The following is a 12,718-nucleotide window of genomic DNA, read 5'->3' as shown; positions in this document are numbered from 1 at the left end:
CCATAACTCAGGTACTGAGATCAAGTAGATGAGCGGAAGAAAGCAATATAAGTTTATATTAAAGCTCCAACAATATGCACGACAGGAGTCAAATCTTCCCAATAGAGTACATCTTTTTTGAACGTCGCCATTTTGGAAGCCAATTGTAGCCAATGGGAATGGAATATGAAAATTCTGACAGATATGTCTTTGTCACATGACCATGTGTATGGATTTGTGTGAGGTTTGGGCAGAATCTGTAGGAGGCCTCATGGTGACGCTATAACATAATCTGTAGGAGGCCTCATGGTGACGCTATAACAGAATCTGTAGGAGGCCTCATGGTGACACTATAACAGAATCTGTAGGAGGCCTCATGGTGACGCTATAACAGAATATGTAGGAGGCCTCATGGTGACACTATAACATAATCTGTAGGAGGCCTCATGGTGACACTATAACAGAATCTGTAGGAGGCCTCATGGTGACACTATAACAGAATATGTAGGAGGCCTCATGGTGACACTATAACATAATCTGTAGGAGGCCTCATGGTGACACTATAACAGAATCTGTAGGAGGCCTCATGGTGACACTATAACAGAATCTGTAGGAGGCCTCATGGTGACGCTATAACAGAATCTGTAGGAGGCCTCATGGTGACACTATAACAGAATCTGTAGGAGGCCTCATGGTGACACTATAACATAATCTGTAGGAGGCCTCATGGTGACGCTATAACAGAATATGTAGGAGGCCTCATGGTGACACTATAACATAATCTGTAGGAGGCCTCATGGTGACACTATAACAGAATCTGTAGGAGGCCTCATGGTGACACTATAACAGAATCTGTAGGAGGCCTCATGGTGACACTATAACAGAATCTGTAGGAGGCCTCATGGTGACGCTATAAAAGAATCTGTAGGAGGCCTCATGGTGACGCTATAAAAGAATCTGTAGGTCTAGGAGGCCTCATGGTGACGCTATAACAGAATCTGTAGGAGGCCTCATGGTGACGCTATAACATAATCTGTAGGAGGCCTCATGGTGACGCTATAACAGAATCTGTAGGAGGCCTCATGGTGACACTATAACAGAATCTGTAGGAGGCCTCATGGTGACGCTATAACAGAATCTGTAGGAGGCCTCATGGTGGCACTATAACAGAATCTGTAGGAGGCCTCATGGTGACACTATAACAGAATCTGTAGGAGGCCTCATGGTGGCACTATAACAGAATCTGTAGGAGGCCTCATGGTGGCACTACTGTATAACAAGCTCATTGGAAACAAGGTTCTTCCTCAGCCTACTGAAAGTGTGCGATTGGTCCAGCGGACAGACAGACAGACAGACAGACAGACAGACAGACAGACAGACATGTTTGGACTAAATCTGTAGTAGTAATATATAAATCAGTTCCATGGCGGTGCTTATAATAAGAGGCCAATGTTAACCTTCAAAAGAGCATGTTAAAAGGTTGGGGTGGAGGTTCTTCTATGCAAGAGAGACAGAGAACAGAGCAACAGCCCCTGTAAAGCTGGGTGCGTCAGCCCCGTGCTATTTCACGCCCTTGTGTGTGGTGATGCCACTCGTCACCACCATAACCTCCGTCGTCCACCCCTCTCTGCTTCATCATGGATGTCTCTCTCACAAAGATGCCTTTTGTCCCCTGCCTGCCATCATCAGACTTGCATCTTCTCAGCCCTCGTCCTCTCAAAAAAAAGAGGAGGGCGGTACAGAAAAAAAAAAGAAGAAAACAGTTTTTCCCATATCACATATTCTGGCCCTGCGGCGCCAAGGGCCACTGTGTGAGTGCGTGCATGCATGTGATAAAGAGTGTGTGGCAGTTTGAATGGGATCTAACTTATCACAAAGCCCCTATTGGCTCAGAGCCAGACTGATATATGCCTATTCTTAGACGAGATTGACAAATTGTGTCTTGAAGATAGATACTGTTACGGCCCTATGTGGCCTCATAGTGTGTGTTAACCCTCTTGAGTGTTACCTGCTATCTATTACGCCATGGGTGTGTTGGCACGCTTTCCCCTAAATTGCTATTTGGGTCACACACATTTGGGAAGGCGCATAGTGGAGTTTAAAAGCACCTGCCAAATTAGTTTGCAGCACAAGTGAGACTTCAAGGCAAACAAGTAAACAACGCATCACTCTTCCATGGGCTATGAGCATAGACTGTAAGGCTATGAAGCAATATAGCACTGGGCACAACGGGCAACGGATAAGGGATCTGGGCAAGGGCAATGGCATGTGGCACGGTGATTGGTTTCATTATAGTAACGCCCAAACCACACCTATGCATAATGCAACAGGTAGCAGAGGTGTTTTAGGGATTTAGACAGGTGACCAAAATAGCCACTTTAGTGCGGGAACGCCCCTTCCCCAATGCTAAATAGTAATGCAAATAGTGTCTTTAGGATGCTCGAACGAAAATAGAGCCCTTTGTTTGTAGCTAGCATTTCAACTCTGTGTTCCAAGCCTATGCTTAATAAGGTAACTTTAATACTGAGTGTTTAAAGTAAAGACTAAGGGAAGCTTGGTAGGGGTGTGCTGCCATTTCTTTTAATCCATTGTTTTGACTTTGTTTATGTTTAGTTAGGGAGCTTAGATTGTCATTTTTGTTTGGAGTGCTGTAGCTTAACTCTTTTCCTTTTCAGGTAGGGTGGAGTTTTGTTTGTTTAGTGGTGTAACCACTACAAGGAACAATGTCCCTATGTCTATCCCTGTGTCTGTATGTCCCTAGCCTCGGTCCCAGGCTTACTTATCTGCGAAAAGAAAAGCCTGGTCACAACGTAAGGCAGAGAAGCTATCGGCGGATGTATCCTCCGGAACATCCGGCAGATGTATTTCCCCCGGATACGATATTTTCCCGATCAATCACAACACTTACTTCCGCTAAAATCCTGCAACTTCCGCCCAAACAAATGACAGTCTTTACAGAGTAGGTCTTGCCCAGGGTGGTATGTCCCTATGTTTAGGTTACCAACAGGGGGCACTGTTGCACCACTCACTTCAGACAGGTCTGATTTTTGTTTTGGCCTGGGCCTCCCCGACGATATAGGCTTTCCCTATTTGTATTGACAGTGATATCAGTTTCTGTAACATCAACTTTTTTGGTTACCTGTCTATGTGTTACTCCTTAACCCTCTAGACTCGATATAAGGTTGTAACAGATACACACAGAGACAATACTATACTTCCTCCAGATCCTATGAACTGAGCATCAACTATCGAGCACAGTGATGAGTATAATGTAGAACAGTTTCACAGTATCCTAGTGTAAAACGGATTATTTCCTGAGCAGAACTTTTACAAGAGTATTTCCTTAAACTGCAGTAAGAGTGCATGCAGCTCAGCTCAGGCTGGTGAGTCGTGAACGATCACTGCTTGCTCAGGGGACTGATACATATTACAATGGTTGGTCCAAAACAGCATAGATGAAAACCAGCCAGGCCCACAGCTGGAGTACAAAAGGGGCACAAGGTACTGGGCCTAATGTTCCTAAAGCCAGCATGTCTAGGACACGGGTACTTAACACATAAGTTCACCGGACCGCTAGTGTTATGTCAATATTGGCTCACTCAGAGTGGCTCCATCATTATCATCATCTGGTGGCTTTAAAGGCAATAAAAAAACAATAACTTTTGTCTGCTGAAACATAGGCTGTGACAGAGTAAATATAATTGAGCCACCTCAGAATATAGGAAGTCCATACACATTTTTGAAGGGTGCTAGCCCCTCCTATGCCAAACTTGGTCTGTTTGTGTTAACACAAACAGATGATTTGATTGGCTAAGCAAAGTAGGCAGAAATGTGAAGACGCCAGAAGTGATTGGCCGGAATGACATTTGTGATTATTTGATTGGCTGAGCATGAAATGTGATGTATGATGATAAGAGCACCCCTCACTTCACACGAGTGTGATTTTTATATATGCCAAAAAAATAAATTGCTAATTTCTATTTTTTAACAATGCGGGGGAAATTTCATCCCAAGCACCTCACAGAGCCATTGCTGGTATACGTTTAACATTGTGCCCCCAACACTAAATAGCCGTTAGTTCTTGTATATAAACTAGTAATATTAGTCAAGTATATTGTGTATTGTGCAAATCAGCAAATGACTTGTGTGTGCATGTTTATGAGTCGTATATATATTTTTTAAATTAATCTGAATCATCCCTGTACACTCTCTCTCTATCTATGGTAAAGAAATTATCATCTTGTTTTTGTGTTGTTCAGTCCATTGCGCAAGCCCAGAATCCCACCCCACCCCTTTTCACCTCGCAACAATAGTCTCCTTGTTTTAAGGAATCGAGGCCTGAATGGCACTGTGTTACATTATCATGATATTCGTTCATCATAATACGGCTTAACAGGCTCATTCAACCCAGATGGCCTCAGACAACAAACCCCAGCAGGGCTGCCTGCTCGAGCTGCCCTACAGCACAAAACATAGCCTCATTAAAAATCTAATTTGAAAAGCTGCCAAGATGTACAGTGCCATACCATCTACTTTTAGTACAGCACCTTTATCCTATAGTGGTTGATGATGAGTATGTACCATGTTTGTTCTATACTACTGAATGCAAAGTAAAAGTAAGGCAATTCTGACTGTGAATGTACAGTAGTCATATAGAGAAATGGGGCCCAAATCTTATAATAGGGGACCTGGTGGAGTGGGTGCCAGATCGGTTTCTGTTGAAAGTGCAAGTTCCCTTAAACTTTATGATGTGAATTTGCCATACATATTGTTAGGGATGCACCGAAAGGGAAATTCTTGGCCGAAACCGAATATAGGAAACAGTTGGCCGAATACCGAATATCCGAATATGATTAATATTATATATCTTTTTTCCTACCATTGCTGTCATGGCCGTACCTTAAAGCTACCTGATTTATGGCAAAAGAAATGGTTATGGCAAAACTTAACTTAAATAATAATCACTATTATGGGTCCATAAAACATTTATTCCGCTCTTTTTAATGCATTAATTGCATACACTATTCGGCGATATATTTTCTGCCTATTTGGTCTGAAACCGAATAGGCCGAAAATGCATTTTTAGACGTTTTCTGCCGAATATTTTCTGTGGCCGAATATTCGGTGCATCACTACATATTTTATATTGAATGTAACAATGACTGCGCAGTAATAAAATCACACCTGTGTGAAGTGAGGGGCGCTCTTATCATCATACATCAATCATGTCCAGCTTTTAATGTTTGTGTTTACACTATGACGTAAAACTGTCCATTCATTATCAATGGCATTTAATGTGCAAGGACAAAGTTTGTGTTTACACATACACTTAAAGCTGGACATAGGACGGGCTAGCGCCCCTCAAAAAAGATCTACACTTCATAACAATGTTGGTGTAACTAAAAGAGGGGCGCTTATCATACATCATCATACATCATCTCATTCCGGCCAATCAGAATTTGCTTCCTCACCTTCGTCTTCAATGTTTGTGTTTACGTAATGTTTGTGTGTTTACACAAAACTCAAAACTGGCCATTCATTTTCAATGGCATTTAATGTTTGTGTTAGGATAGCCTGACCCAGAGCGAGACATTTCTCGTCTAGAGGGGCGGGTCGCGCCTCAGAAATGCGCGCACCCTGATTGGATCTCATCGATCTGTCCGTCACCCCCGGCCCCTCCTCTCCCCCCTAGTGCAGCGCTACGTCACATCATTTAGAGCGACGCCCACCCGGAAGGGTTGACTCCCACTTTTAGACTTGTTCAGCCCACGGCTTTTTCCAGGCTTTCATCTTTCGCGCAGACGAAATGAAAGCCTGGCTATCGAGGCTAGTGTTAGGACAATGTTTGTGTTTACAGTACACACACCCTCAAAGCTGGACATAGGGGGGAATAGCACCCCTCAAAAATAGAAAAGAAAAAAGGTTTCACACACTTCACTTTTACTTACAGTAGGGAGAAGTCTTGTCAGCCAACGGCAGACCCTGTTTTCTGACAGAAAGGGGGTCTTTTTTTAAGGGGCGCTAGCCCCTTCTATAAACAGCTTTTGTCCCCACACGTCTCAAGATTTGCCATTGACAATGAAAGGGGAATTCAGGTCAAATGTCCGCTAAATCTTGTCCCCACACGTCTCAATATTTGCGATTGACAATGAACAGAGAAATGGCGTAATAATTCCGCTAAATATGACGTAAATGAAACATCAAAACATTAAACGCCATTGACATTGAAGGGAACATTTACGTCATATGTAAACGAGCAAATCAGCTAACCAATCACAGGCAACAGGCATTCTGATTCTGAGTATGAGGATGATATACGCATGCATGATGATGTACGATGATAAGAGCGCCCGCACTTCACACAGGTGTGATTTTTTATGACAGAAAGGTTGGAACAGCGTCCTCAGCTTAGTGGGTGAGGATAGGGTTGCGTAGCCATATACTTTTTTTGCCAGGTGCTTGAAAAGCACCTGGACTACATTTGCACCCACCACTACTGACGACCATAAAGACGACTTTAGTGGCTACTTTAGTGACGACCTAGTCATGATTGGCTGCCTCCTAGTGACCTTATAAGTTATAAATGCACGTAGAAGCATGCACTGTGATTGGTTTGCTTTTGAGAGAACAGACATACAGTACAGAGCCCTCTGTGTTCATTTAAATGTAACCAAATTGACCTGTAGCACTCCACATAACCTAATTATTTGGATGGAAACGTTAAGGACATCCGCTCACTCATTTATACATGGACTGATAGCTTACCTGTTTGAAGAGAAACTTGTCTTCTTGGTTAAGCTGCCATGAAGTGACTAGATGTATGGTGGAGAGCACGGTTCCACTCAGCACTGCAGCTCTCATCCTGACAGGTAGCAGTGTGTAGATGATATAAATGAAGAAAACAGTCCACCATATCCCCTCTGAGGCACTACGGGGGGCCACCATCAGTACCCCGAACACCTGAACCACAATCAGCACGACGATCACCAGGTAGCTGACAATCCACATGTAGTCCTGGTGGAAGCCATTACGGTTGCACACTGCCATCATGGACAAGAACAGGGCCATGGCCACAGAGAGCACGGAGGCATAGGCCTCATCGGGGGTGGCGTGGATGCAGTGGAACGTCAGCATGACGCCACACACCAGCACCAGCACCCCCATCAGCATTGTCAGGGAGCTCTGGTTGAGTCTGAAAAAGTAACGCTGGTACAGGCGCTCTAGCTTAGCTGAATGGAACTTTTTAGATTGGAACACCCAGACCAACTGTGCCCAACAGTCGGCAGCTGTCACAGCCTTGCTTCTCCCCGTCCCATCCTCTTCCCCTCCTTCCTCTTCTTTTCTGCCCTTCACATCGCCATCGTCAAATCCGAGAGCCACGGACTTCAGGTCCCCACCGCCTCCCGACCGCTTCCCATAGTGGTCCTCTTGCCAGCCGCAACGCATACCGAAGTTGCCCCCGCCGCTGGTGCCCGCTCCACAGTGGTAGTGCTGGGATGGGGCGGGAGGGGGCTCGAGGTCCTCAGGGTCCCGCAGGCAGCTCATGTAGTGTGGGTTGCACAGTGAGGAGCTGTCCTTCCTCTTCTTGCCATTACGCTCGCCCCATGCCGTCTTTCGATCGTCCACTCTGGCCCCAAAGAAGCCTCTGGCCCACGACATCCTACTGAAACAAAAGAAGAAAGTTTCAACATTTCATGATCAGTCGACTCCAAGTGAGAATATTCTAAGAAGTTAGAATTAAATGCACATGAACCCTAGTGTCATTATTCTGGGACAAAGATTCGGCTAACACATTTGGTGTGTAGAGGGGAAAAAGGAGGACCTCTGTGTGTGAAGTGTATACTGGTTAATTATATTTGAGGTACTGTCTCACCTGTGTGGGCTTCTTTATGTGTCGTGACACGGCATTCCTTGGTCAGGCCGCTCATTTATCCCTGCAAGATGGAGGTGTGTCAGGGTTTGAGCCACCCACCTATGCAAAAAAGCCACAATGTTGTCACTTACTACAGTAACTCTATAGCGCAGCTGTCTTTCTAGGAATAGAACAATGCATATGATGTTGTTGCGTTGGGATCGCCAGAGGGGAAATGGATAATAGAACAATGCATGTGATGTTGATGTGTTGTCTTTGACATGGGGGAAAGTGGATAATAAAAGTCACATGACAGTGTTTTGAAATGCTCCCTTTTTGTATGGATCAGCTGAGGACTTGGGGTAGGATGGGTAATGTGTGAGTGCGTGTTTATGCGAGTGTCTTTGTGTGAAAAAGAGGGAGAGAGAGTAAAATAATTTGGCAATCAACAAATGTATCTAATTATCTTCTGTAAATGTATTGTGTGATACTGTTACCCACTCCCTACTGTTATCCACTCCCACCTCTATCCGCACCAGTCTTCCACAGTGTTTCCACAGGAATGACTGTCGGCTTTGTTTGCAAAATACTGTGTGACACAGCAACAACTGGGCCAATTATTGCCTCATGCCGTGCGTTAAAATTTGCCCTCAAAGACCAGTCCATGAAGTTGAACACAGTACTATCCCATTACGATAAACTATTCACTAATTGCTGTATTCTGAACACTTTCTCTCTGGACTCTAGTATTGGTGGATGGTAAGTAAGCCTTGCCATACATGAGGCCCATAGGGCTGTAGCTTGAGCAGCTTGATGTACAAGTACACCGGAGTATGTTGCAGGGACCACCAATCCAACCCTTGATGCTGAGTGTCAAGCAGGGAGGCACTCTGTCCCATTTTTCAGAGTTTTTGGTATGACCCGGCCAGGGATCGAACCCTGACCTCCCAAACTCAGGGCGGACAACCTAACCACAAGGCCACCGAGCTGGTGGATGGTGCTCAGCTGTATTACTACAAATCTGTCCATAAGATCAGTCTTGAGTGGGCAGAATTGGGTGTGCTCTATTTGACAACAAAGGCCTACTGAGTGAGCACCATCAGAGATCAAGAGCTCTCCATTCCAGATTAAATTGTCCATGCTTCCCCCATTAGCTTTCATGAGTCACTGGCTAGCTTCTGGCAGCACATGTCAAGGACACTGCTAACCTCTAAACTTAATAAGCAAATCTCTGCCAGGTCCACTGAGCAGAGACAAACAGCAGGAGGATGGGAAATGTACAGTACCTTGCTTATAATCAACAGCAGCATCTATTAACCACTTAAGCCCTATAGCTATTTTTGAAGATTTTGAACAAATTCTAACTTTTTCCCCTTTTTCTAAGATATATTTTTGGCATTTTCATGCTTTAGGCCTATTCAAGTACCGTTTACACTTACAGTGAGAGAGATACGGGAAACGAGTGATGGGGACGCAGCAAAGAGCCTCAGGTCAGATTTGAACCTGGGCTGGCTGTGCATGGACTGAGTCGTAATGGTATGTGCTCTGCCAGGTGAGCCACCAGGCAACCTAAAGGAGAAGTATACAAATGCCTTTATTTTGTATTTGCCCAAAATAGAGATGCCAGGGTTAATGTGGTTTATAAGAGCAGCAACTAACACAGTAAAACCTATATGTGACTTACTGTAAATATAAAGCATTGTTCAATCAATTCACTGTCAATGATAACTATGTATAGGCCCAACTAGGGAAATTTACCTAACCCTAATTTACAAAAGCCCATAATCCCCAATAGCAGCCTGCACTGGGTGCTAACTGAGCCAAACCCAATCATAATGAGCCTGTGTATGACACTCAGCAATGGTATTTTTAGAACATCAAAAGCAGTCACTCTCTAGAATAACCCGTGCATGCAAATATATATCACATGCTTTCAGTGGACTGAGAGGTCATCCGAAGTGCTGTCCCTATGTTTTCTGTGAGGATGATGAGCATAATAGTATAGGCTACTGTACGTAATGCACTATACGCTCTCACCTCTGGTGCATTTACAACAGCTCATGAAGCAGCATGCGGTTATGTAATAAAAACTGTGCATGCATGCATCTATGCGAATGACATCTGAATATAACAACAGTCAAGTCTGTCGCCGATTTTAGTCGATTACCATACACAGAGACAATTTGATTGACTGTATGTTCATCACAACAGTTTATAGCCTATAGTAGCATACCGTCTAATGTGTGACACTGCACACTACAGCAGCATCTCTATCACTGTTCTATCACCAGCCGCGATTTTGACAGATATGTTAGCAGCAATGAAATTACACACGTGTAGCCTATGTAAGCCCATGGTTGCAGGCTTCCGAACGCATGTTACATAACGGGACGCTCCGCGCAGGCAACCATGTCAACTGCTGCTATATCAGTGCTGAACTGTAGCATTTCTAACATACCACGTATGGAGACGTTGTGCGACTAGAAGTTCCACAGAGAAAGACAATATAGCCTAGCCTATACAGCAAAGCTGTGTTGGACGCAAAACGAATACTTTGTGTTCGTAAGACGGCGTCGCGTATCAGAAATAGTCGATCTACAGGCTTGCTTTGGCCTCTTTACTAGTTGAACATCTGCAGCAACGTATGATTGTCCCTAAAATGACATGGGCATTTAATTTGTTCGAGTCCTCTCTGGACAATGCTGCCTCGTCGTCTTGACCCTGCTCATTTGCAAGGGATGTGCTGCCCAGCACACATCTCCACTGGAAAATGCGTAGGCTACTGTAGTGACATTATAAACTCAACAGTATAGAACAGCATAAAGAAACAACACATGAACCCCTATGCTGAGACGAAATAGAAGATCGTAAATTGTACAAGATCGGCTATTTTCAGAGATTTAATGTAGACTAGAGATAGGGGGCGTGCCTAGCACAAAGCCCTGTGGGACCCCTGTCAATTATGTAGGCATTAGGGTTCAAGTGACTATAACATGTGTATAATAGCACGTCACATTTCTAAGCAACAAACCTATTTGGGTTTGATGGTGATAATGGCAGTGGAGTAGCCTAGCCTGCATGCCACGGTGGTAAACGGCTCGAACAGCTGATTGTCTTGTTACCAATAGCAACATGATTTACTGCCAGTGTAGGCAGTGTAGGCAGTAAAGGTTTCACTAACGCACTACAGTCCCGCAGGAGCAGCTATAGGACACTTGCAGTTGCAAAGACAATGAATGCAGCGGAAAATATTCACTGTGGAAACACTGTAGCAAGTCAGTCAGCTGTAGCAAGAATATTATGATGTTGGACTCCAGCGTTCATCTCAGGTTTTAGCCGACTTGCTACAAAATAATTAACATTCACAACTGAACATTTTGTCATCAGCGGGAAAGCTTGGGAGAGCTCGCGTCTACTTACCATGGACACCCTTGTGTACAGGAATGAATAACACTGCAGTGGTGCACAAATTGTACGTCGCCGCCGATAAGACGCGAACGCCGGTCGTATTTGTTGTTCTTGAGGGAAAGGAAGAAAACGGCACATTTGTCCGAACAACCTTCGTGTTCTACCAGTGGTGTTTCTACTGGGTCGACCTCCCTCCCTCTGGTTCACTCACTCACACACACACTCTCTCGCGCTCTCGCTCTCTCTCACACACACACACACACACACACACACACACACACACACACACACACACACACACACACACACACACACACACACACACACACACACACACACACACACACACACACACACACACACACACACACACACACACACACACACACACACACACACACACACACAAACGCTGCATTCCCGTTTGTGAACTGAGGAGTCCCCCTAGAGGTAGCCTGGTATGGTATCTCGCGTGCACGTGGTGTGCGTATGCGCTTTACTTGCTTGCTTGCCGTGTTTCTGTGTCCGCGCGTGCACGCGAGTGCGTGCGTGCGCCTGTCTGTCTGTCTGTCCGTCTGTGTGCTGACTGTGAGTGTGAGTCTATCTGCCTGAGAACATAGTTGTTGGATAGTCGAGATATCTTCAGATATGGTCAGTAGCCTACTATTCCATATAGTAGGACATTTATTACACAATCACATTGGATTCTTCCACTCTTTAAATGGCACACAGAGATAGACTGACAGCCGGAAAGTTCAGCCTGACCCAGCCAGCATTGGCTTTGCTGCCAAATAAATTGTCATGTCTTCAGTATTACAGCACCATCTAGTGGTAACCTTTTAAAATGTCAGCAAACTGTCAATGATGGATGATCTATGACACTTTGTTTTAATTTCAAGGACCCCACTTTGGTCACAGATCTCCATAACCATTACCATAGGGGGGGTCCAAAAGATACACAGACATGTTGTCTCAACCTCTCTCCAGGCCAACGGTGCACAGGGACCCTAGTACACAGGGGGTATTGATTTCATTTTCTCCCAAATGAAATGATAGAAAATGAAAATTAACTGTTAAAAATATCTAGTGTAAATAATATAGTTTGTTCGTACCTTCAGGTTTTATAAGAACAAACTAATCTGTGCAACGGAATAAGGCTGTTCTACCACTACCAGTAGTCCAGTACCAGTAAAAGCTTAACCCTAAAGTTGTGGAGTAACCAGTAAGGCAACGCTATTGTTGACACAAAACAATTGATGAACTTCCGCTTTCTGCTGCCTTTTCAAACCCTATACTTAATTGACCATATTCCCAAGGGATACTATTGTCACTTTACTCTAAATATCTTTGTAGAATATAGCCGCAAAACATGTAGATCTGCTTTTTTTTTTTTTAATAAATGTTAGCAAGTCATCATACCTGTAAGTCATGCGGGAACGCCTACTGAGTGGCAAAAAACTATACTTTCTGGCCTTACAG

At 44.3% G+C, this 12,718-nt stretch overlaps 1 protein-coding gene across 9 annotated transcripts in view; it reads right to left on the bottom strand.

The window, feature by feature from the left end:
* Positions 1 to 11,515, bottom strand: part of LOC310861872 (adenylate cyclase type 6-like) — a 62,285-nt gene extending 50,770 nt beyond the window's left edge. Inside the window, exons 1-4 of one of the 9 annotated variants that reach the window (XM_083769565.1) lie at positions 11,248 to 11,515; positions 9,271 to 9,343; positions 7,853 to 7,951; positions 6,745 to 7,642 (exon numbers count right to left, since the gene is read on the bottom strand). In XM_083769565.1, coding sequence (XP_083625691.1) covers positions 6,745 to 7,638 — 894 coding nt within the window. In that variant the 5' untranslated portion in view covers positions 7,639 to 7,642; positions 7,853 to 7,951; positions 9,271 to 9,343; positions 11,248 to 11,515. The remainder of the gene's footprint in view (positions 1 to 6,744; positions 7,643 to 7,852; positions 7,952 to 9,270; positions 9,344 to 11,247) is intronic. The other 8 variants (XM_083769568.1, XM_083769567.1, XM_083769570.1 and 5 more) reach the window with 8 other exon arrangements.
* Positions 11,516 to 12,718: the final 1,203 nt, after the last annotated feature.

The sequence above is a fragment of the Protomyctophum parallelum genome (genome assembly GCF_964188405.1).
Source record: "Protomyctophum parallelum genome assembly, chromosome: 7".
In the NCBI taxonomy this organism is placed as follows: domain Eukaryota; kingdom Metazoa; phylum Chordata; class Actinopteri; order Myctophiformes; family Myctophidae; genus Protomyctophum; species Protomyctophum parallelum.
This window is presented reverse-complemented; position numbering and strand designations above follow the sequence as displayed.